Source organism: Bos taurus, chromosome 13, assembly GCF_002263795.3.
Source record: "Bos taurus isolate L1 Dominette 01449 registration number 42190680 breed Hereford chromosome 13, ARS-UCD2.0, whole genome shotgun sequence".
In the NCBI taxonomy this organism is placed as follows: domain Eukaryota; kingdom Metazoa; phylum Chordata; class Mammalia; order Artiodactyla; family Bovidae; genus Bos; species Bos taurus.
The window spans coordinates 37,519,427-37,539,952 of record NC_037340.1 but is presented as its reverse complement, the minus strand read 5'-3'; the positions used below and the strand labels follow the sequence as shown (position 1 = coordinate 37,539,952).

The window sequence follows — 20,526 nt, the reverse complement described above, 5'->3', positions numbered from 1 at the left end:
AGCTTCTTGATGCCGCTTACATAAAGGGTTTGAGCATCTGGAATTTGGTATCTGCGGGGGTCCAGGGACCAGTTCCTTATGGAAACTGAGGGATGGCTGTGATCAAATAGTTATATTAATTAAAGGAAAGACATGAAACATACTGGTGGGTTGTCATTATCATTACAAATTACTGTGAGTGATGCCAGGTGTTTGAAAATGCTTGGAAGCTAAGAGCTTAGTGATTATGACAAAATTTCATGTAACTCGTGGAGGAAGAGGGTAGATGAATTTCTCTGCTTGTTTGAATTGCTGAAGGACCCAAATGGCACTTGCAAGCCATTTCCAGCTTCTGTCAACCACCTGAGTTTCAGTTACCATAATGACTCTATTAAAAAAGCATTATCAATTATGGTATTATGAAGTCCCACAAACAAAGAAAGCCTGATTCACTCATTATTCAGATTTTTACAAACAGATCACACCAGACATGTCCAGTTAGTTTTAAAGAATAGACAAAGTTCTCTTTTTTTTTTCAGGTTGCATGGTCTGTGAGATTTTTGAAGTACTATCCAGTGAAACTAATTTTTGTAGGTTTTTGGAGTGCCCTAAAAACTCACACATATGCTCCGAATAGATCCTTAAAGAACAAAACTGACTCACTATGGGGTCATGTGCTGACACCTGTGGTTATAAGACTTGTCAAAACTCTTGGATGTGGAACAAGCTAGGAAGAAGCAGCTCCAATGTAAAGAATGCAGAGGAAACATGTAATATTCTTTGAGACCAGGGGAAATAAGAAAAGGTTTCAGTGGACTGATAGGAGTTTCTGACTTGAAACAGGTTTAAAGAGAACCCCAAGAGATAATTGGATGGTCTAGTATCATTGCTGAGAAAAGGAAATAAATGCTTAAAATTCTTAAATCAAATATAACTTTCTCAACAAATGACATTCAGGTTATTATTATTTTTTTTTTTTGGTAAGTTATCTGGCTTCCATATGACTAGTGGGAGTTTCTCATTGAGTAACTGAGTCTTTAAATTTTTGAACATATTTCATTTCAATGCTCTCTATGTCAGATGAGCAGATGTGAAGGACTGTGAAACAAATGTTTTAAATAAATGTATTTCCCAGCGGCTTTTCAAGCACTTGTTGAATGTATGGGGTTTGATATGTAGACTGTGGACCACAGTTTAGTTTGACTTTAGGATTTGTTGATGCTGCTCTTAGCTGAAGTTTGACTAATGTCACAGAGGCTTTGAACGTGGATTAATTGTTCTTGACCTTGATGCTGAGAAGGAATTTTCAGTTTTCTTATTTCATTCTAGCTTTGGGTTTATTTATTACATTTTCAAATTATTTTAGCTTTTCGTACTTTCCAAACACATTGTTCTTGCTTCAGTGGTTGCACTGTGACTTTGAATATGAGCAGGAACACAGAGTGACTTTGGAAATTAAAAGCTGGCTGTTCATGGGATTCTCAGTGACAATACTTGAAAATGATGAAATGAAGTGGTTTCTTTCATCCACAATTAAGAATGTATTTAAAGGAGGCCCGGGAAAGACAGCAATATTTCTGTTTCCACTTTAGAATAATAATGAAAACATAAGATGAGAAGAACAACATTATTTCATGGATTAAAACCCTGAAGAAAAAATATTAACCATCCATCTATTCATCTGACAGTCATTTATCAAGCATCTACTGTGTACTCAGAATGGTACTATAGAAAGATACCTAGAAATAAAGACGCAATTTTTGCTTTTTAGCATCTAAATGATGTTACACAGCATTATGCTAATCCTCTTAGCAGAAAGAAGCGGAAAGACAAGGGAGCACCTTTAAAACAGTCCTGCATCCGAATATTTGTCTTAGCTACTTCCCTCCATATTGATGAACAAAGGTAAGCATACTGAAAGTAGCACTGTGTTGGTGTGGGCAAAAGCCCATGTTATCCCTTTCTAGTCTTTTTCTTCTTTTCCTTTAACAAAAAATTTAGTAGTGAAATGAAGGACAAACATCCTTGAAATTTCTGATCAGAAGTTTGGTCCTCTATCTTTGTCTTCTTTATTTCTTGGGTTGATAGGAGAGCTTGGTGGTTTCTTTCGCTAAAAATCTACTTAGGTAGATTGAGCCCTGAGAGCCTGTAGAAGCTAAAACCATCCTGGGAATATGTGCATGGCTCCTCGGACTCTGTATTTGCCTTAACAAGCCTGAGAATAGCAAGTGAGGGTGGCCAGGAAATATTGCAGAGACGGGGTAAGAAGCAAGCTGGGGCAGTAAACATGATTCAAGTCGATTGGTCTATGAGATAACATGTTTCAGAGAAGGATGAAATAACTTGGTCTTCTTTTCCCTTTCATTAAGCCCTTTTATTTTACCTGTGCCCTTTTTCACTGAAATATCACCAAGTATTTTAAATAATCAAGCTTTTTTTCTTGGTGAAACTGATTTTTGGTGTAGAAAAGCGATGAAATAGATATTTTGTTCCAGTGTTCAAATAACTATAAAATTTTATTTCATTTATTTATTAATATTTTATGATTCCAACCATAGAATATTTATTCTTGTTTCTAAAACAGTCCTGGTAAGGAACTCAGGCCAGTGCCTTGTTTCCCCTCCATGTGGTAATTTAGGGACCCAAGCTTTCTCCATATTGTGGCTCTGTTATTCTTTATTATTATTATTTACTTATTTTTTAATTGGAATATAGTTGCTAAAACAACTTGCTCTTAAGATCTTGATTCATGAAAAGTAACTTGCAACATCTGTGCAAGAGACAAAAACATCCTTTTCAGCTACCCAGTCCTTCCCCTCTCCTATTCTTCCAGTTTCTTCTCTTTCTGCACCTTGTTTGAATGTGCTTGGGAACCCCCAAACTGAGGTATCCTAACTCAATGTATTTGTCTTTTGTTGAAGTCTATAAGTCCACAGGCCTCACAGCATCCTTATAATACGGTTTTTGTACTCTCCCTGGTCAACGTTTTTTTGTTTAAGAGCAGTCATCCTCATGTTTGGCATCAGCTGATGCCAAAACTAGATGACCCCAAGCATGTCATGCAGAAAAGACTCAGGCCTTAATCTCACATTTGGGAACAAGGCAATCATTACTAGCAGGGTTTTTTTTTTTTTTTTTTTTCATTTTGCAAAGAGTTATGAGATTTTATGCTTTATTTCTTTTCCTAAAATGATTGTATTAATGACAGCAGCCCTGACACCTAACCTGTATGAGAAGGCAGATAAAAGATACAGGAGATTTATGATCTTCAATTTCACTGTTATCTTCTCTTGTTCTCTGTGGATAGGGCAGATGGATACCCCCAGCAGGCAGAGGAAAGTGGCTACCAGGACCCTTATAATGGGCAATGGAGAGAGAATGGATGCTCCGTTTGGATAAAATAGATACTACTTTGAGACGAAAGACAAGTGACTGGAATCACCAATGCAGGATTTCCTTCTTTATTCCCCATCCCATCATATTGTCTTCTCTTTCAGAAACATCTCTGTACACTTCAAGAATCAACATTTCAAAGACCGTTTCAAGTAAGTGCAAGAATAAAACAATCTTAATCTAATGGGCTCAAGGTGTCTCTCTGAACCAAACGATGGCTTCTTAGTTTCACTATTTCTTGGTTCTCTTTCCCGATCCAAACCTCTTAAGCATCATTTTCCTTCTTTCCCAGTTTCTTTTATTGTTTCTCTCTGAATGATCTCGGGGCACTGTCTTTAATCATGGAAGAGGAGAGACACATAAGGGACTTTTAAGAATTATATAAATAAAAGTAAATAATTGACCATAAAGGGTAAGACCATGGGGCAGGCATGAAGCATAAGGAAAACCAGTGTCACATGTACCAGGGTGGTCATGGTCCACTGGTACATTCTCTGGGTACACAGGTGAGACAGGCAGGATTCCCTGCCCATGGGCTTCTCAAGGACATCCCCAGACACTGAACTAGTACAGTCAAGGTCAAGGATGTGATGACAGAAAAGAGTTTCTCTCTTAAGTAAGGGTGCCAGCTTCTACAACAGACCCTTTAAGAATGCTTGGCCTAGGATGACAGTACAGACATCTTTAAACCTACTGCAAAAGCAAAGATAAAGTGGATTCTCAAAGCAGTGTTTCCGTTCTAGGGAATGTGGGATCCCCTGGGTTGAGGAGTTCCAGGAAAATTGCCTGTGGCACGTCAGCTGGTGATCGGCTGGGGGAATCTGCTTCATCTGTATTCCTAATTAAAGTCCACATTCAGCGCAGTCACATGTTTCCATGAAAAGCCCCACCAGAATGATTCTAGATTCCACCAGCTCAAAAGGAGTCTCATATGTAAATGTCTAATTCAAACATCTGTCCTCTTTACATCTGTGTCCCCCATGTCCTGGGCAAGAGGGCATGAAGCCTTCAGTGTACAGATAGCAAGCTGCCTGGATGATGACTTTCCCTCTTGGTGAACTGTCTATAAGAAATCAGAACCTCCCAGTTGAATGAGTGGGGAAAGCAGAAGGGGTTAGAGGGGGAGGGTTCAACGATGCCCAAAGTTTCTATTCTGAGAAAACAAGAAGTGGGAACACTGGAGAAGGATGCTTTTGGACAGGGTGATGAGTTTAGTTGTAAGTAAATGGATTTAAATTTCCAGGGAGGGGAAGGGAGTAGAAATTGAGACCTAGAGTCCAAGAGAAGGTAAAGATTGGAGTTCAGAGTGGGAGTCCTAAGCATCAGGAAGACAGGGGGCCTGGGTGACATAGACCAGAAAGTGCCATGATGGGCAGATGGGCAGAGGAGGCCGTGGACTCAGTCATGTGTGGACAGGAGAAGCCAGCTGTCTCCTGCAAGCTGATGGCTTGCTGGCCCTCTCATGTTCCCATTCACCACATGGGGCATGGCAGTCTCCTCAGGGCATGTGGATTCACCAGGAGAAACCTCCCATAAAACGACTCATTAAACTGCTGGTGTCTTCCCATCCATCAGAGGCCAAAACACACCCCCTGGCAACCTGAAGTCCTCACATAACAATGCAAGAGGAAAGGCCAGAAAAGGGGTGGTATCCCTGTTTACTCCCTTCCCTTGGCCTCTTGAGGGTAAAATTATTATGTATAAGACAGAGGAGCAGAGTCCCCAGGACCACTCTGTAAAGGGTCCATGTGGGTGATTGCAACACACCACTGAGGGCCTTTACTCCACAGTCCTGCCCCCAGCCCCACCCTTGCACACTCTCTCCACAGGCTCATCTGTGGCCGCAGACGTTAGAAGGCAGGTTTCTAGGAAGACTCACCCTGGGGTCTCTCTCCAGCTGCTGCTGATGCTGTAGGCTGCGTCTTCTCTTGGCCTTGGCCAGGCCATTGTGATAAAAATGGTACAGGCCTTCAGCAAAGGGGAGCTGCAAAAAGTCAGACAGACACAGGCAAGGTTAGCTTCTGGGGGTGCCCCTGGACAGGGATGTCAGAGCCGGGGTGCATGCTGGGACTCCTGGGATGGGACTCCACATGTGACCCTCTGGTTCTCTGTCACTGTTCTCTTCCCCATCTCCCCACTTTTCTGATGTAATATGTTCACCTCCCTTCTCCCCCAAACCCATTCTTTCTTCCACTATTGTAGTTTTCGTCTATCTTTTCATCTTCTCTTCTCATCCATAGGGACTTCCCTTTATGTCCATCCCCACACCAACTTCTCTAGTCTCTTCTCTTAGCAATCACAAGAAAAGGAAACTGCAGGCCATTAGCCATTAAAATGGATCCCATGTGGACCATCCCCAGGTCCCCCCATTGTGCCTGTATAAATCTTTGATCCCAAGTCCGTGAACATAATAAAGTAGTTGTTGTTTTATTAACAGATTCACAGACTTGGAGAACAAACTCAAGTTCCCAGAGGGGAAGGATGGGAGGAAAAGAGAGGGAGTTTGGGATGGACATGTACACAGTGCCATATTTAAAATGGATAACCAACAAGGACCTACTATTGTATAACACAGGGAGCTCTGCTCAATGTTATGTGACAGCCTGGGTGGGAGGGAAGTTTGAGGGAGAATGGATACATGTAAATGTATGGCTGAGTCCCTTTGTTGTCCACCTGAAACTACCACAACATTGTTCATTGGCTATCAGTTCAGTGCAGTTCAGTCACTCAGTCGTGTCTGACTCTTTGCGACCCCATGGACTGCAGCACGCCAGGTCTCCCTGTCCATCACCAAATCCCAGAGTTTACTCAAACTCATGTCCATTGAGTCAGTGATGCCATCCAACCATCTCATCCTCTGTTGTCTCCTTCTCCTCCTGCCCTCAATCTTTCTCAGCACCAGGGTCTTTTCAAATGAGTCAGCTCTTCGCATCAGGTGGCCAAAGTGTTGTAGTTTCAGCTTGAACATCAGTCCTTCCAATGAATATTCAGGACTGATTTCCTTTAGGATGGACTGGTTGGATCTCCTCGCAGTCCCAGGGACTCTCAAGAGTCTTCTCCAACACCACAGTTCAAAAGCATCAATTCTTCTGCGCTCAGCTTTCTTTATATTCCAACTCTCACATCCATTCATGACTACTGGAAAAACTATAGCCTTTACTGGAAGGACCTTTGTTGGCATGTCTCTGCTTTTTAATATGTTGTCTAGGTTGGTCATAACTTCTCTTCCAAGAAGTGAGCGTCTTTTAATTTCATGGTTCCAATCACCATCTGCAGTGATTTTGGAGCCCCCAAAAATAAAGTCTGCCACTGTTTCTCCATCTATTTGCCATGAAGTGATGGGACCAGATGCCATGATCTTCGTTTTCTGAATGTTGAGCTTTAAGCCAACTTTCACTCTCCTCTTTCCCTTTCATCAAGAGGCTCTTTAGTTCTTCACTTTCTGCATTAAGGGTGGTGTCATCTGCATATCTGAGGTTATTGATATTTCTCCCGGCAATCTTGATTCCAGCTTGTGCTTCATCCAGCCCAGCATTTCTCCTGATATACACTGCATATAAGTTAAATAAGCAGGGTGACAATATATAGCTTTGACGACCCCTCTTCCTATTTGGAACCAGTCTGTTGTTCCATGTCCAGTTCTAACTGTTGCTTCCTGACCTGCATATAGATTTCTCAAGAGGTAGGTCAGGTGGTCTGGTATTCCTATCTCTTTAAGAATTTTCCAGAGTTTATTGTAATCCACACAGTCAAAGGCTTTGGCATAGTCAATAAAGCAGAAATAGATGTTTCTCTGGAACTCTCTTGCTTTTTCGATGATCCAGCAGGTGTTGGCAATTTGATCTCTGGTTCCTCTGCCTTTTCTAAAACCAGCTTGAACCTCTGGAATTTCATGGTTCATGTATTGTTGAAGCCTGGCTTGGAGAATTTTGAGCATTACTTGACTAGCATGTGAGATGAGTGCAGTTGTGTGGTAATCATTGGCTATAGTCCATTATTAAATAAAAAGTTTAAAAAATAGTTGTTGCTTTATACTAATAAGTTTGGGGTTGGTTTGTTACTCAGCAATGGAATACAGGAACAAATGGGTAGCTGAAAAAAAAAGTTTTATATTCCTTCCATTTTTAGGACTGTGCGTATTTGAAACTCTACAATAGTATTGGCTCTGTCTGTCAGTTGGTGACACCAGCCTGGAGCAGCCCAGATAAGGGCCTTCAAGGGATGTTCCTGGCACTGGAGGAGGGGATCTGAGGCCAAGGAAGCAGATACTGGATGAACTTCAAGGGCATAGCAACTTTGGCTAGGGGTGTGTGAATGAAAATTTTTTAGAACACTGTAGCATTTGTGATTTAGCTTCTGTTCATTAAAACCACCTTCTTCAGGGCAAATTAAACATAAATATTTCATGTGCATCTTTCCAGGCTCAAAGGTTCTTGAATGTTTTCTCTACTTAACCCTGCTGATGCACTCAGGGAAATGTTAAGATTTATCAGAAAGGAAGAGGGAAGATGGAGAAGGGGGAAAAAAAATGTAGGTGTGCTCATCTTTTGCTCTCTAAAGACTTGTGCCTGTGACCACAATCAGGTGGTAAAAACTTGGGAATTTTATTTCCTATTCTGGAAGGCATGAAGAATCTGTGAATTTTTTAACAAGAAAGGAAATTTGGGGTTATCAAGCACCATTGAGCTTTGGACAGACATTGTTCTGGCTCTGTTTTACTGATTTTTTTTTAATTAAATTTGAATAGAGGCAAATGGAAAACTCTTTCTTACAGTAGAATTCCAATTAACAAAAGTAGAAGTCATGAAAGGAAGCTGAATATCACCATTTGGAAGCACCATGAGTAATTATGATGGTAGACACAGACGTGGGGCATGGACTTGTGGACACGCACCGTCAGTGGTAGAGGAGGGTGGGAGGAATTGAGAGAGTAGCACTGACACATATATACACTACCATTGTAAAACAGTGGTTAGTGGGAAGCTGCTGTATAGCACAGGGAGCTCGGCTCAGTTGCTCTGTGATGACCTAGAGGTGTGGGATGGTGGGGTCGGGGAAAGAAGGCTCAAGAGGGAGGGGATATGTGCATACTTATAGCTGATTCATGTTGTTGTACAGCAGAAACTAACACAACATTGTAAAGCAATTACACTCCACTAAAAAAAACACAAATAATTGTGGTTGGCCAGTGTCACCAAAGGATGCTAAAATAGTGGGTCACATCTAATGATAAACAAAGAGAAATAATACCTTTATGGTGGAGAAATCTGGCAGAGACCCCCTCAACCAAGCTATCCAAGTTAATCTCACCACAGATGAAACACATCAAAATCATGTGCCTCCTGATACGATACGCTGAGAAGGAGACATCACTTATATGATTTTCTTGCCAAAAAAGGTAATCTGTGTTCAGTCAGAGGAAGCCCTTAGCTGGCTACTACCCTTCCAAATCTTCAAGTTCATGAAAGTCAAATCAGGACAGTAGAAATTTTCAAAACTGGAGGAGACTAACGATACAGGAAAACAAAATCAATTCCTATCTTGGATTGGGCCCTAAATCAGAAATAAGAACATTAGTGGAACAACTGGAATAATGTGAACCAAATCTATAGATTAATTATCAGTGTTGTAGCAATGTTTTTCCTGGCTTTGATAATTGTCCTATGGTTTTGTCCACGTTGACTTTGGAAAAGCTGGATAAGGGGTATATGGGAACTTTCTGCTATTTAAAAAGGAGTAATTTTTATTGTGGTAAAATATACATAATATAAAACTTTTCATTTTAAAGTATTCAGTGCACAGTTTAGCGACACTAAGTATCTCTCCACTGTTGTGTAACCCTCACTACTATTGATACCCAGAACTCTTTCCATCCTGCACATTTAACTCTATGTTCATTAAATAACCCCTCATATCTTCTCCCCAAGGTCCTGGCTGCCACCATTCTACTCTCTGTCTCTAAGAATTTCAGTACTCTAGGTATCTCATGTAAGTGGAATCATACAATATTTATCCTTTTGTGACTGACTTATTTCACTCAGCTGAATAGCTTCAAGGTTCATCTGTGTGAAGCACTGCCCGAATTCCCTTCCCCTTTTTCTGGCTGAATAATATTCCATTGCTTGTATGTACCACGTTGTGTCCATCCATTCATCAGCTGATGGACACCTTCCACCTCTTGGCTATTGTGAATCATGCTGCTGTGAACATGGGTGTACCTGTGTGCAATTTTTTGCAAAATTTTTAAGTCTAAAATGATCCCCAAATTGGAAGTGTTTACAATGTAAAAATATTTTTCTAAAATTACATTTGGATGGCCTTAAGAGGGTCATATGTTTAAAAAGTTCAAGCTGAAGGTCCCACCACTTCCCATGATCACATCCTGAAGTCCTTCCACATGATTATAACCGAGGGCAGTTGAATGGCACCCTGGCTTGGTCTAACTGCCTCATTTTATAGAAAAAGACACCATGGCTCATGGAGGAGCAGGACTTCCTAGTTGAGGGGGGGAGCTTTTAAAGGAAATCCTCGGTCTCTGGACTGTTCCTCCAGACCCTCCCCACCACACAGCTTTCACTGCAATCTCTTGCTTGGTAACAAGTGCTATGAATTCACAAGATTGAAGGCTGGACTTCAGACAAAGATGAGTGTGACTCAAGCACAGCCAAGCTGGTGAGTGACCTCTGCTGTGTCCTGGGGACCCATGACCCAAGATTCTTCGACTAGAAGCACTATTGTGGCTCTAGAAGACATGGAGTTACAAATACTTGGTCTCATAGAGAAGACCTGGAGTTACTAATACTTGGTCTCATAGAGCTGATATTGGAAACTTGGGCAATATACAGGTAAATTGACTGATCACAGACTAAACAGAAGATTAACCTGCAGGCATTGGCTATTTTTCTGAGCCCTTTTTGCCTCTTGTCTTTGGAGTGTAGACTCCAAATCCACAGGCCTCCGAGCCTCTGAGAAGTGACTGTTTGAGGAGATTATGAGCAAGTTTGAGCCTACGTCAGGCAGGGAAAGACAGATGCCATGCCCATTTCAGTAGTGCAAGGTACCTGCTGTCCACAGAGACCTCAGTGCCTTCCTCCATTTCTTAAGTAGAATGCTGATCTTCCAAAGAGGAATGATATATTAAAAGTAATCTTAAGTCCTCAAAGCTTCACTTGTTTCCCAGTAAGAAACTTCTCATATATCTCAACTCTTGTTTGCATGCTTAGTCGCATCAGTTGTGTTTGACTCTGCAACCCCATGGACTGTAGCCCACCAGGCTCCTCTTTCCAGGGGGATTCTCCAGGCAAGAATACTGGAGTGGGTTGCATGCCCTCATCCAGGGATCTTCCAGACCAATGTTATCTTCATTTAAACACACATACACATACACACATACCCTTCTATTCTTCTTTTACACCATCACCTTTGTCTCTTAAGGCAAACTATGCATGGTTCCAGAAGGAAGGAGAAAACAGAAGTGAACGAAGAATTCACAGCAAATTGTCAGCTTGAAGGTTCAGGCTGGGTGACAGTATAATAACGCTGCTAACTCAGACTTGCAGTTTTTAGAAATTCTCATTATGCCACGGAATGTTATGGATCCCAGCAACGCTTCTCATTGCCTCTCTTCTGTCTCTCTTGCCTCCTTTTCCCATGGATAACCATGGCTCCGAGCTAAAGCTCCTCTTTGAACCCACACGCTCACTTTCCTCAACAGCAAGAACTGGCTCCTGATTGTGAACAGATAAAAGGCATGCTAAATCCTCCTGGAGCCCACACCTGTCTCCCTTTAGACCAGGGTCCCTTCCCCTTAGGCACCCACTGTGACGCTGGTCTGCGAAAACAGTCTCCACCTCAAATTTTGTGCTTTTGTGCATTTGCTGTTTTAGGCATGACCACTGCTTCCCACAGGCTCTCAAATGGGTCCGGAACTCCCAAACATGGTGATGGTGGGAGGTCTCTGGTCCTGACCCATCACTTTTCCTTTGGCAGGTTTTTCCCTTATGCTGATTTTCATGATGCTTAGTCATGTTTATTTGAGAGTCAAGCTTGGTGGAATATTGGACTTCGTTCCACATATAAAGAATTTTATAATTCTATTGGCAAGGGGAGCTCCTGTACGGGGTTCAAGGAGTAAAATCTGGGAAATAAAACATCAAGGATTGAAAACTGGCCCATCTGATAACAGTTCCATTGGGGGGGGGGGGAGGAATTCTGCATTTCACAAGGGGGCCTAGTTCTTCATTTTACTGACATTTCCTGAGACCATGGTTAATTTCCCTGGATTGCATGCACTCTCTTAGGGGTGGGGGAATTTCACTTTGCAGTAAGGAGGAGGGAGAAAGGGAACTGGGGGGGCGGGGGCAGGGACATGGTCCCAGACTCTGCCCTACTGGCACTTACAGGCCAATGAAGAAACACACAGGAAAATTACAATGTTCAATTGACAAAAACATATAATATTATAGAAACAGAGATGGACAGAAATAGGGAGATTGCAGCTTTACAGCCACAATTAGAAGGTAAGGAAAAAAAGAGAAAGAGAGAGGAAGGGGTACCCCGAGAACATTTTGGAGAGAGGCAAGCTCAGTTGATATGATTTAGCATTAAAAGGCCTCTCCTTGCCACCAAAGTTTCCCTCTCAACTCCATCCTAAATTTAATTCTTTTTTCATATCAAACACTTGAGTGAAAATCCAATTATCTCTGGGAAGGATGACACCCTAAGCCATGGTCAGCTAAAGGCCTCACTGAAATTTGCTGATGGGATGGAGGGTCAGAGGTCCAGAAAGGAAGAGAGGAGAATTTATGGGGATGGGGGACAAGGGTCAGGGGCTGGGGCAGGGTCGGTACCAAAGTGTATTCCTGCCTATGTTATACCCATTCTTCAGCCTGAATAATCTCTTGTTTAATAGGTTCTCAGGGCTCATCTGTGCTAACCTGTATCTTATCCCCCAATCAAGGTTCCTCCTCCTTCAAGTCTGGACCTAGGGTCACACACCTCAGCCATCTGAATACTCTCACCTCTTTCTGTCTTGTTTTGGGAAAAGAGATGGGCAGAAAGTGGGTCTGGAGGAATATCAGTAAAGACCACCACCTCTCCTGCATGAGGCTCCTTCTCTGTCTTCCACTTCCCCAGGACCAACATAAATTGTAGCTCTTGTCAGGCTCTTGGGTGATTAACAAAGAAGCTCAGAGAGCATGATGAGTGGCTAAGCATGGAGACAGCAGCAGACCCAGGGAGGTAGTCTGTGGCTCTGATGGCTGAGGAGACCCTGGAGTCCTCATTAAGCTTCTCTGATCTTGGAGAAAGCCTCTCAGGCATAGGGGTTTCAGTCATGTATCATGATAATGTGTGTTACAAACCACAGAAAGTCTTATTGCTGTTGTTTTGCTAAGTCGTGTCTGACCCTTTGCAACCCCAGGGACTGTAGCCCACCAGGCTGCTCTGTCCCTGGGATTTCCCAGGCAGGATTACTGGAGTGGGTTGCTACTTCCTTCTCTGAAATCTTAGTAGCTCCAAACAGAAACGGATTATTTAGCTCAGTTTCCTGGATCAAAAATTTAAGCTTACTGAGTGGCCTCTCAGGTACTGACTTCATATATCAAGAGAATTTAGAGCACGTGACAGACTGGGAGAAAATATTTGCAAAGGATACATAAAAGATTGCTATCCAACATACACGAAGAGCTTTTAAAATTCAACAATCAGAAAATAAAGAACTTGATTTAAAAGTGGGCCAAGGGGACTTCCCTGGTGATCCAGTGACTAAGACTCCACGCTCCTCAATGCAGGGGGCCTGGGTTCAATCCCTGGTCAAGAAACTAGATCCCACATGGTGCAACTGAGAGTTTGCATGCCACAACTAAAAGAGTTCACATGTGTAAATTTTTAAATTAATTTTTTTGGAGTATAGTTGCTTTACAATGTTGTGTACAAAGAGCTTATACTGTACAGCAAAATGAATCAGCCATACATATCCATATATTCCCTCCCTTTTGGACTCCCTTCCCATTCAGCTTCCCAGAGTGCATTAAGCAGGATTCCCTGTTGTTAAAAACAAAACCAAAAACTAGTATTATTTTTCCTGCAAAAACAAAAAAAGAGAGAGAGCAAGAGGGATAATGCATGCTACAACGAAAGAGCAAAGATCTTGCAGCTTCAGCTAGGACCCCATGCAGCCAAATAAATTTAAGTGTATATATATTCTTTTAATTGTTAAAAAGTAAATGGATCAAGGACCATAACAGATCCCTTGGCAATGAAGACACACAAGTGGCAAACAGGCAGATGAAGAGATACTCCACATCATATGTCATAAGGAATTGCCAATGAAAACCACAGTGGCATATCACTACACATCTATTAGAATGACCCAAATCTAGAACACTGACTGCATTGAAGGCTGGTGAGAAGGTGGAGCACAGGGTGTCTTATCCATTGTTCGTGAGGATGCAAAACAGCATAGCCACTCTGAAAGACGGTCTGGCAGCTTAAGAAGCTAAACATACTATTTCCATATAATCCAGCAATTGCACTTCTTGGTATTTACCCAAATGAGTAGAAAACTCATGTTCAGACAAAAACCTGCGCACAGATGTCTACAGCAGCTTTATTCATAACTGTCAATATTTGGAAGCTTCCGAGATGTCCTTCAGTAGGTAAATGGATAAATAAACTGTGGTATGTCTAGATAACGGACTATTGCTGCTGCTGCTGCTAAGTCGCTTCAGTCGTGTCTGACTCTGTGCGACCCCATAGACGGCAGCCCACCAGGCTCCCCCGTCCCTGGGATTCTCCAGGCAAGAACACTGGAGTGGGTTGCCATTTCCTTCTCCAATGCATGAAAGTGAAAAGTGAAAGTGAAGTCGCTCAGTCGTGTCCAACTCTTAGCGACCCCATGGACTGCAGCCTACCAGGCTCCTCCATCCATGGGATTTTCCAGGCAAGAGTACTGGAGTGGGGTGCCATTGCCTTCTCCAAATGGACTATTATGCACTGCTAAAAAGAAATGACCTATCAAATCACGAAAAGACATATTACTAAAGCAAAGGAACCCAGTTTGAAAAGTCTGCATACTGTATGATTCCAACTATCTGAAATTCTTGAAAAGGCAAAACTGTGCAGAGAATAAAAAAAGTTCAGTGTCTGCCAGAGGTGGTGGGGGCTGAGAAGAACAGGTAGAGCACAGAGAATATGGGGGAAGTCCAAATATTTTGTATGATATTATGATGATAGATATGTCACTATACTCAGGTCCAAACCTACAGAATTTGCACCAAGAGTGAACCCTAAGGTAAACTATGAATTTCTGGCATTATGACGTGGCAATATAGGTTCATCCTTGGTAAAAAAAAAGGTGCCATTCTGGTGAGTAATGAGGAAAAATGTTGATACAAGTAGACAGCTTATGTGTGTGGGGCAGGCATATATGAGAACTATCTGTACCTTTCTCTCAGGTTTGTTGTACACTTCAAATTGCTTTTTTTAAAAAAGAGCAGTATACTTTTGTTTTAAAGATTTTTTGATGTGGACCTTTTTAAAAGTCTTTGTTGATTTTGTTACAATATTGCTTCTGTGTTTTGTTTTGATTTTTTGGCCATGTGGCGTGTAGGATCTTAGCTCCCCAAGCAGGGACTGAGCCTGTACTTCCTCCATTGGAAGTGCAGAGTCTTAACCACTGGACTGCCAGGGAAGTGCCTTAAAGTTGCTTTTAAAAAATAGTCTTAAAAATAGACTTTTGGGCTCAGTGACAGAAGTAGAGGGCGGGATGATTTGAGAGAATAGCTCAAATTGAAGCATATACATTACTTATGTAAAATGGATAACCAGTGTGAGTTTGATGTATATACATTTCTGTATGTAAAATGGATATACATTACTGTATGTAATGAAGCATATACATTACTGTATGTAAAATGGATAACCAGTGCGAGTTTGATGTGTGAAGCAGGGCACACAATGCTGGTGCTCTGTGACTACCTGGAGGGATAGGGTGGGGAAGGAGATGAGAGGGGGTTCATGATGGAGGGGACACATGTTCCTATCGCCAAATCATATTGATGTATGGCAAAAAAAACCCACAATATCATAAAGTAATTATCCTCCAATTAAAAGAAATAATATTAAAAATAGTCTTAAAAATAATATAATCCATTTAAGAAAGAAAGTGTTAGTTGTTCAGTCCTATCTGGCTCTTTGTGACTCCATGGACTGTAGTCCGCCAGGCACCTCTGTCCACGGAATTCTCCAGGCAAAAATACTAGAGTGGGTAGTCATTTCCTTCTCCAAGGGATCTTCCTGATTCAGGGATCAAACTTGGGTCTCCCACATTGCAGGCAGATTCTTTACCATCTGAGCCACCAGGAAAGACGCTCATTTCAGTGGATTTCAATTGCTATAATTACCCAAACAAAGCAGCGTGTTGGAAATGGAATATAGAGTGAGTGAGTGAGTGAGTAAAGTCGCTCAGTTGTGTCCGATTCTTTGCGACCCCGTGGACTGTAGCCCCCAGGCTCCTCCGTCCATGGGATTCTCCAGGCAAGAATACTGGAGTGGGTTGCCATTTCCTTCTCCAGGAATATAGACTATGTATCTTTCTTTTTTTCAATTTTTATTTATTATTTTTATTTCTTTTGATCATTCTTTTCCTTTTATTTGTTTGAGGGGCATGTTTGGGCAGTGAATAGCATGGAGATGAGGACTTGGGCATTTTGAATAAATCCAGTGATTCTAAAACTATAAAAGGAGATAATAATTGGAACTATTCAATAAGAAGTCATTCCACTCTTAGCAGACTGGCATAGGGATGCACAGCAAATGACATGCTATCTCATAAAAATCAATCAACAAGAAACAGACCAAGACAATTTCATACTGAAGGCAAATAAGCCACATTATTTAGATGAATAAAGTAAATATGATTTCACCAGAGAAGTGGAAGGCTTGACAGCTCCTTTGAACAGATGCCGCTCAAACAGCAGAGGAGCCTAATTATTTATTTGTGCCTTCAGCTCCTCTGTCAACAGGAGGAAGCCTGTGGTGTGAGGATGTCATGTCTTTCAGTAACCAGATGTGACAGAAAATCTTACTCAGCCCGAACTTATCAGGGCATATTGTAAGGGTCACCTGATATGAGAAAGCCCTTTGTGTGTAGAACCAGAAGCCAATTGCTAAACAGAGCTTTCCACACTTCAACACTTAAAATAGGTATTTGTAAGAGCTGGATGAAGCCATCAGATCAAGTGAAGTCTTATAAGCTAGAGAACTATAATATGCTTTTCTTTGCACATAAATCTGAGTATGTCACATTGCTGTCTGTAGAACCTAGCCCTTTTAAAGCACTTTGTCTCTGCAGGTCTCAATAAAAACTTGTCAATAGAATATAACTATATGGATGGATGTTCCTTTGGAATTAGCTATTTGTAAGAGGAGGGGATCAGCTCTTTGAGAGGAAGATAAAGGAGAAAGGGGAAAATCCTTGATCTAGCACTCAGGACAGCTGGTTCTAAACCCACCCAGCTCATTTCTAAGCTTGTCCTAAGCATTGTTCTCCATGGACAACACTCAATTCTCTTCTGTCATGCTAAGAGCTTCTCTTGCCTACAACTAGGAGCACCAAAAGGCAAAACAGCTTGGGATGTCCATGATTGTTTATTTCTGTAGGACTGAGCTACTAGTCCACAGTGGGATTCAAACTCTGATTTATCCCCAAGAACTACACAACTAATTTATATCAAATCTAAAATGACAGACAACGAGACAGGTGAAGAATAGCTGAGTCTCAGCCTTACTCACACAGACAGTTCCTTTCTAGACTAAGGAAAAATTTCCATGTATCATCTCAGAAATAAAAATCTAGTATAGGCACCGTTCCTTTGGAATATCAGGGAATAAGGGGCTTATCTGGTGTGCTGAGATGACATTTCTGTCCTGGCTTTTCTGTTTGATTTGTAAGTTAGGGGGCTAGTTTTAGATTCATGTATTTGTGTATTTAAGAGGAAGTGGGATGCATTGAATCATTTTGTTCTTAGCTGGAATATATTTGATAGATGGAACTGGCCACCTCTACGAGCCATTCACTGTGGCTATTAGCATCTCTGATGTCATCATCCAGTGGCAATGGGATAAAAGACAGGTAACCTGATTCCCTAATAGCAACATCTGTCAAAAGGGATGGTGCTACCTGCTTCCAGGATATGAATGGTTTCTTAGGACAAAAGAGCAAGGCAGCCTCTACCTCCAACTTCACTATCAGCTCAACTTGTTATCCTAGGGTTTCCTGTATGTGGCCACTTGGTTATACTTTTCAAGAATCTTTCAATGCCCCCTTCCATTTAGGCACAAAATTCCAATGCCTAACATGGTGTGGGTGACCCCTCATGAACTGTCCTCAGTACACTTCTGTGGCTTCATCTCCCCTCTTTCTTAGCGTCTAGTCAGGTGACACTAACAGTAAACCTTATACAATTCCAGTGCATTTTGTTTCACCTGCTACACCATCCTCTCTTCAGTTCAGTTCAGTTCAGTCGCTCAGTCGTGTCCAACTCTTTGCAATCCCATGAATTGCAGCACGCCAGGCCTCCCTGTCCATCACCAACTCCCGGAATTCACTCAAACTCACGTCCATTGAGTCGGTGATGCCATCCAGCCATCTCATCCTCTGTCGTCCCCTTCTCCTCCTGCCCCCAATCCCTCCCAGCATCAGAGTCTTTTCCAATGAGTCAACTCTTTGCATGAGGTGGCCAAAGTACTGGAGTTTCAGCTTTAGCATCATTCCTTCCAAAGAACACCCAGGGCTCATCTCCTTCAGAATGGACTGGTTGGATCTCCTTGCAGTCCAAGGGACTCTCAAGAGTCTTCTCCAACACCACAGTTCAAAAGCATCAATTCTTCGGCGCTCAGCCTTCTTCCCAGTCCAACTCTCATATCCATACATGACCACTGGAAAAACCATAGCCTTGACTAGATGGACCTTTGTAGGCAATGTAATGTCTCTGCTTTTCAATATGCTATCTAGGTTGGTCATAACTTTCTTTCCAAGGAGTAAGCATCTTTTAATTTCATGGCTGCAGTCACCATCTGCAGCGATTTTGGAGCCCCAAAAAATAAAGTCTGACACTGTTTCCACTGTTTCCCCATCTATTTCCCATGAAGTGATGGGATCAGATGCCATGATCTTCGTTTTCTGAATGTTGAGCTTTAAGCCAACTTTTTCACTCTCCTCTTTCACTTTCATCAAGAGGCTCTTTAGTTCTTCTTCACTTTCTGCCATAAGGGTGGTGTCATCTGTATATCTGAGGTTATTGATATTTCTCCCAGCAATCTTGATTCCAGCTTGTGCTTCTTCTAGCCCAGCATTTCTCATAATGTACTCTGCATATAAGTTAAATAAGCAGGGTGACAATATACAGCCTTGACATACTCCTTTTCCTATTTGGAACCAGTCTGTTGTTCCGTGTCCAGTTCTAACTGTTGCTTCCTGACCTGCATATAGGTTTCTCAAGAGGCAGGTCAGGTGGTCTGGTATTCCCATCTCTTTCAGAATTTCCCACAGTTTATTGTGATCCACACAGTCAAAGGCTTTGGCATAGTCAATAAAGCAGAAATAGATGTTTCTCTGGAACTCTCTTGCTTTTTCGATGATCCAGCGGATGTTGGCAATTTGATCTCTGGTTCCTCTGCCTTTTCTAAAACCAGCTTGAACATTTATAAACTCCCTTTTACTTGCTGAAATTTTGAGCCTCACTGCAAATCACCTCAACCTGACCTTGCCTGCCTTGTGAAGACTCCCCTTCTGCTTTACATGTCGGATATCACAGATCCATCACAAAATACACGGTCAGGACTCTGGTTGCCTATGACAGACACTCCAATTTATCTGGGATTTCTCTATTTCTGTATTTTATTTATGCCTTCTGTGCAGCAGATGATTTTTTTTTCTTTTTAATTTATTTAGTTTTAGTTGAAAGATAATTGCTTTACAGTATTATGTTGGTTTCTACTAAACATCAACATGAATCAGGCATAGGTTTACCCATGTCCCCTTTTACCTGCACATCCCTCCCACCTCCCTCCCCATCCCACCCTTCTAGGTTGTTACCGAAGCCTGGTTTGAGTCCCCTGAGTCCTACAGCAAATTCCCATTGGCTCTCTATTTTACATATGGTAATGTATGTTTCCATGTGACTCTCTCCATACATCCCACCCTCTCCTTCCACCCCCCTGCAGCTGTGTCCATAAGTCTGTTTTCAATGTCTGTGTCTCCACTGCTTGTGCAGTAGACACTGTTTTAATGCCCTTCCTATATCCCCTCTCCTTGCCCTGGAGATCACTGTAGACCGTGTCTCTCTGTGCCAAAGTCTTCATGCATCTCTCTGCTGAGGGGGTTCTCTGACTGTGGATGCATGCTTGGTCTGCTTGGGGTGGGCAGAAGTACAAGGGATTTGCTGCCCCTCAGGTGTAATCTGATGAAGAATAGGGGCTGGTGGCTACATTTTCTGGCTTACTCCTCCTTGGATGGGATAACTCAGATTTGCTATAGCTCCCAGAGTGTCCTGTAGGAGAATGTTGCAGAAGTGGTCCTCATTTTTTTTTTTTAATGTGGACCATTTTTTAAAAGTCTTTATTGAATTTGTTACAACACTGCCTCTGTGCTATGCCTTGGTCTCTTGACCACAAGGCATGTGGGACCACAGTCCCCCAACCAGGGATTGAACTGGCACTGCCCGTATCAGAAGGTGAAGTCCCAACCACTGGACCACTGAGGAAGTTCCCCTCACTTTGCTCATGTCTCTCTGTATCAGTTCCTTTGGATGGTTCCCTTCCACACTGACTTTGAACCTGACCAGATGGCTTTCTTTGGCCAATGGGACTTAATAAATGTAACACAACCAAAGATTCAAAAAGTGTTTGCACACAAGAGTTTGACCTCTTCTCTATATCTGAAACCTTTCTTACTTGTCCCCAAGTCCATGTCTTGGGGTCTGATATCACACTTGCCTGAGTATACTAGGCACATGTTTATTGAATGGACTAAACCTTCTGCTTGTATGCTTACCCTGCTAAGGCTGTGGCTCCTGTTACTTTCTTTGTCCATTGGTTTCAAACTCCCATAACTTTTTTTTGGTCCTTTCCTCCTTTCTAAGTTCATGGCCA

The 20,526-nt window shown here is 42.1% G+C and overlaps 1 protein-coding gene across 2 annotated transcripts in view; it reads right to left on the bottom strand.

Annotated features, from left to right (window-relative positions):
- Positions 1 to 20,526, bottom strand: part of PCSK2 (proprotein convertase subtilisin/kexin type 2) — a 240,427-nt gene that overhangs the window by 206,246 nt on the left and 13,655 nt on the right. For both annotated transcript variants that reach the window (XM_005214325.5, NM_174413.3), the window contains 1 exon segment: positions 5,252 to 5,356. In XM_005214325.5, the coding sequence (XP_005214382.2) occupies positions 5,252 to 5,356 (105 nt within the window).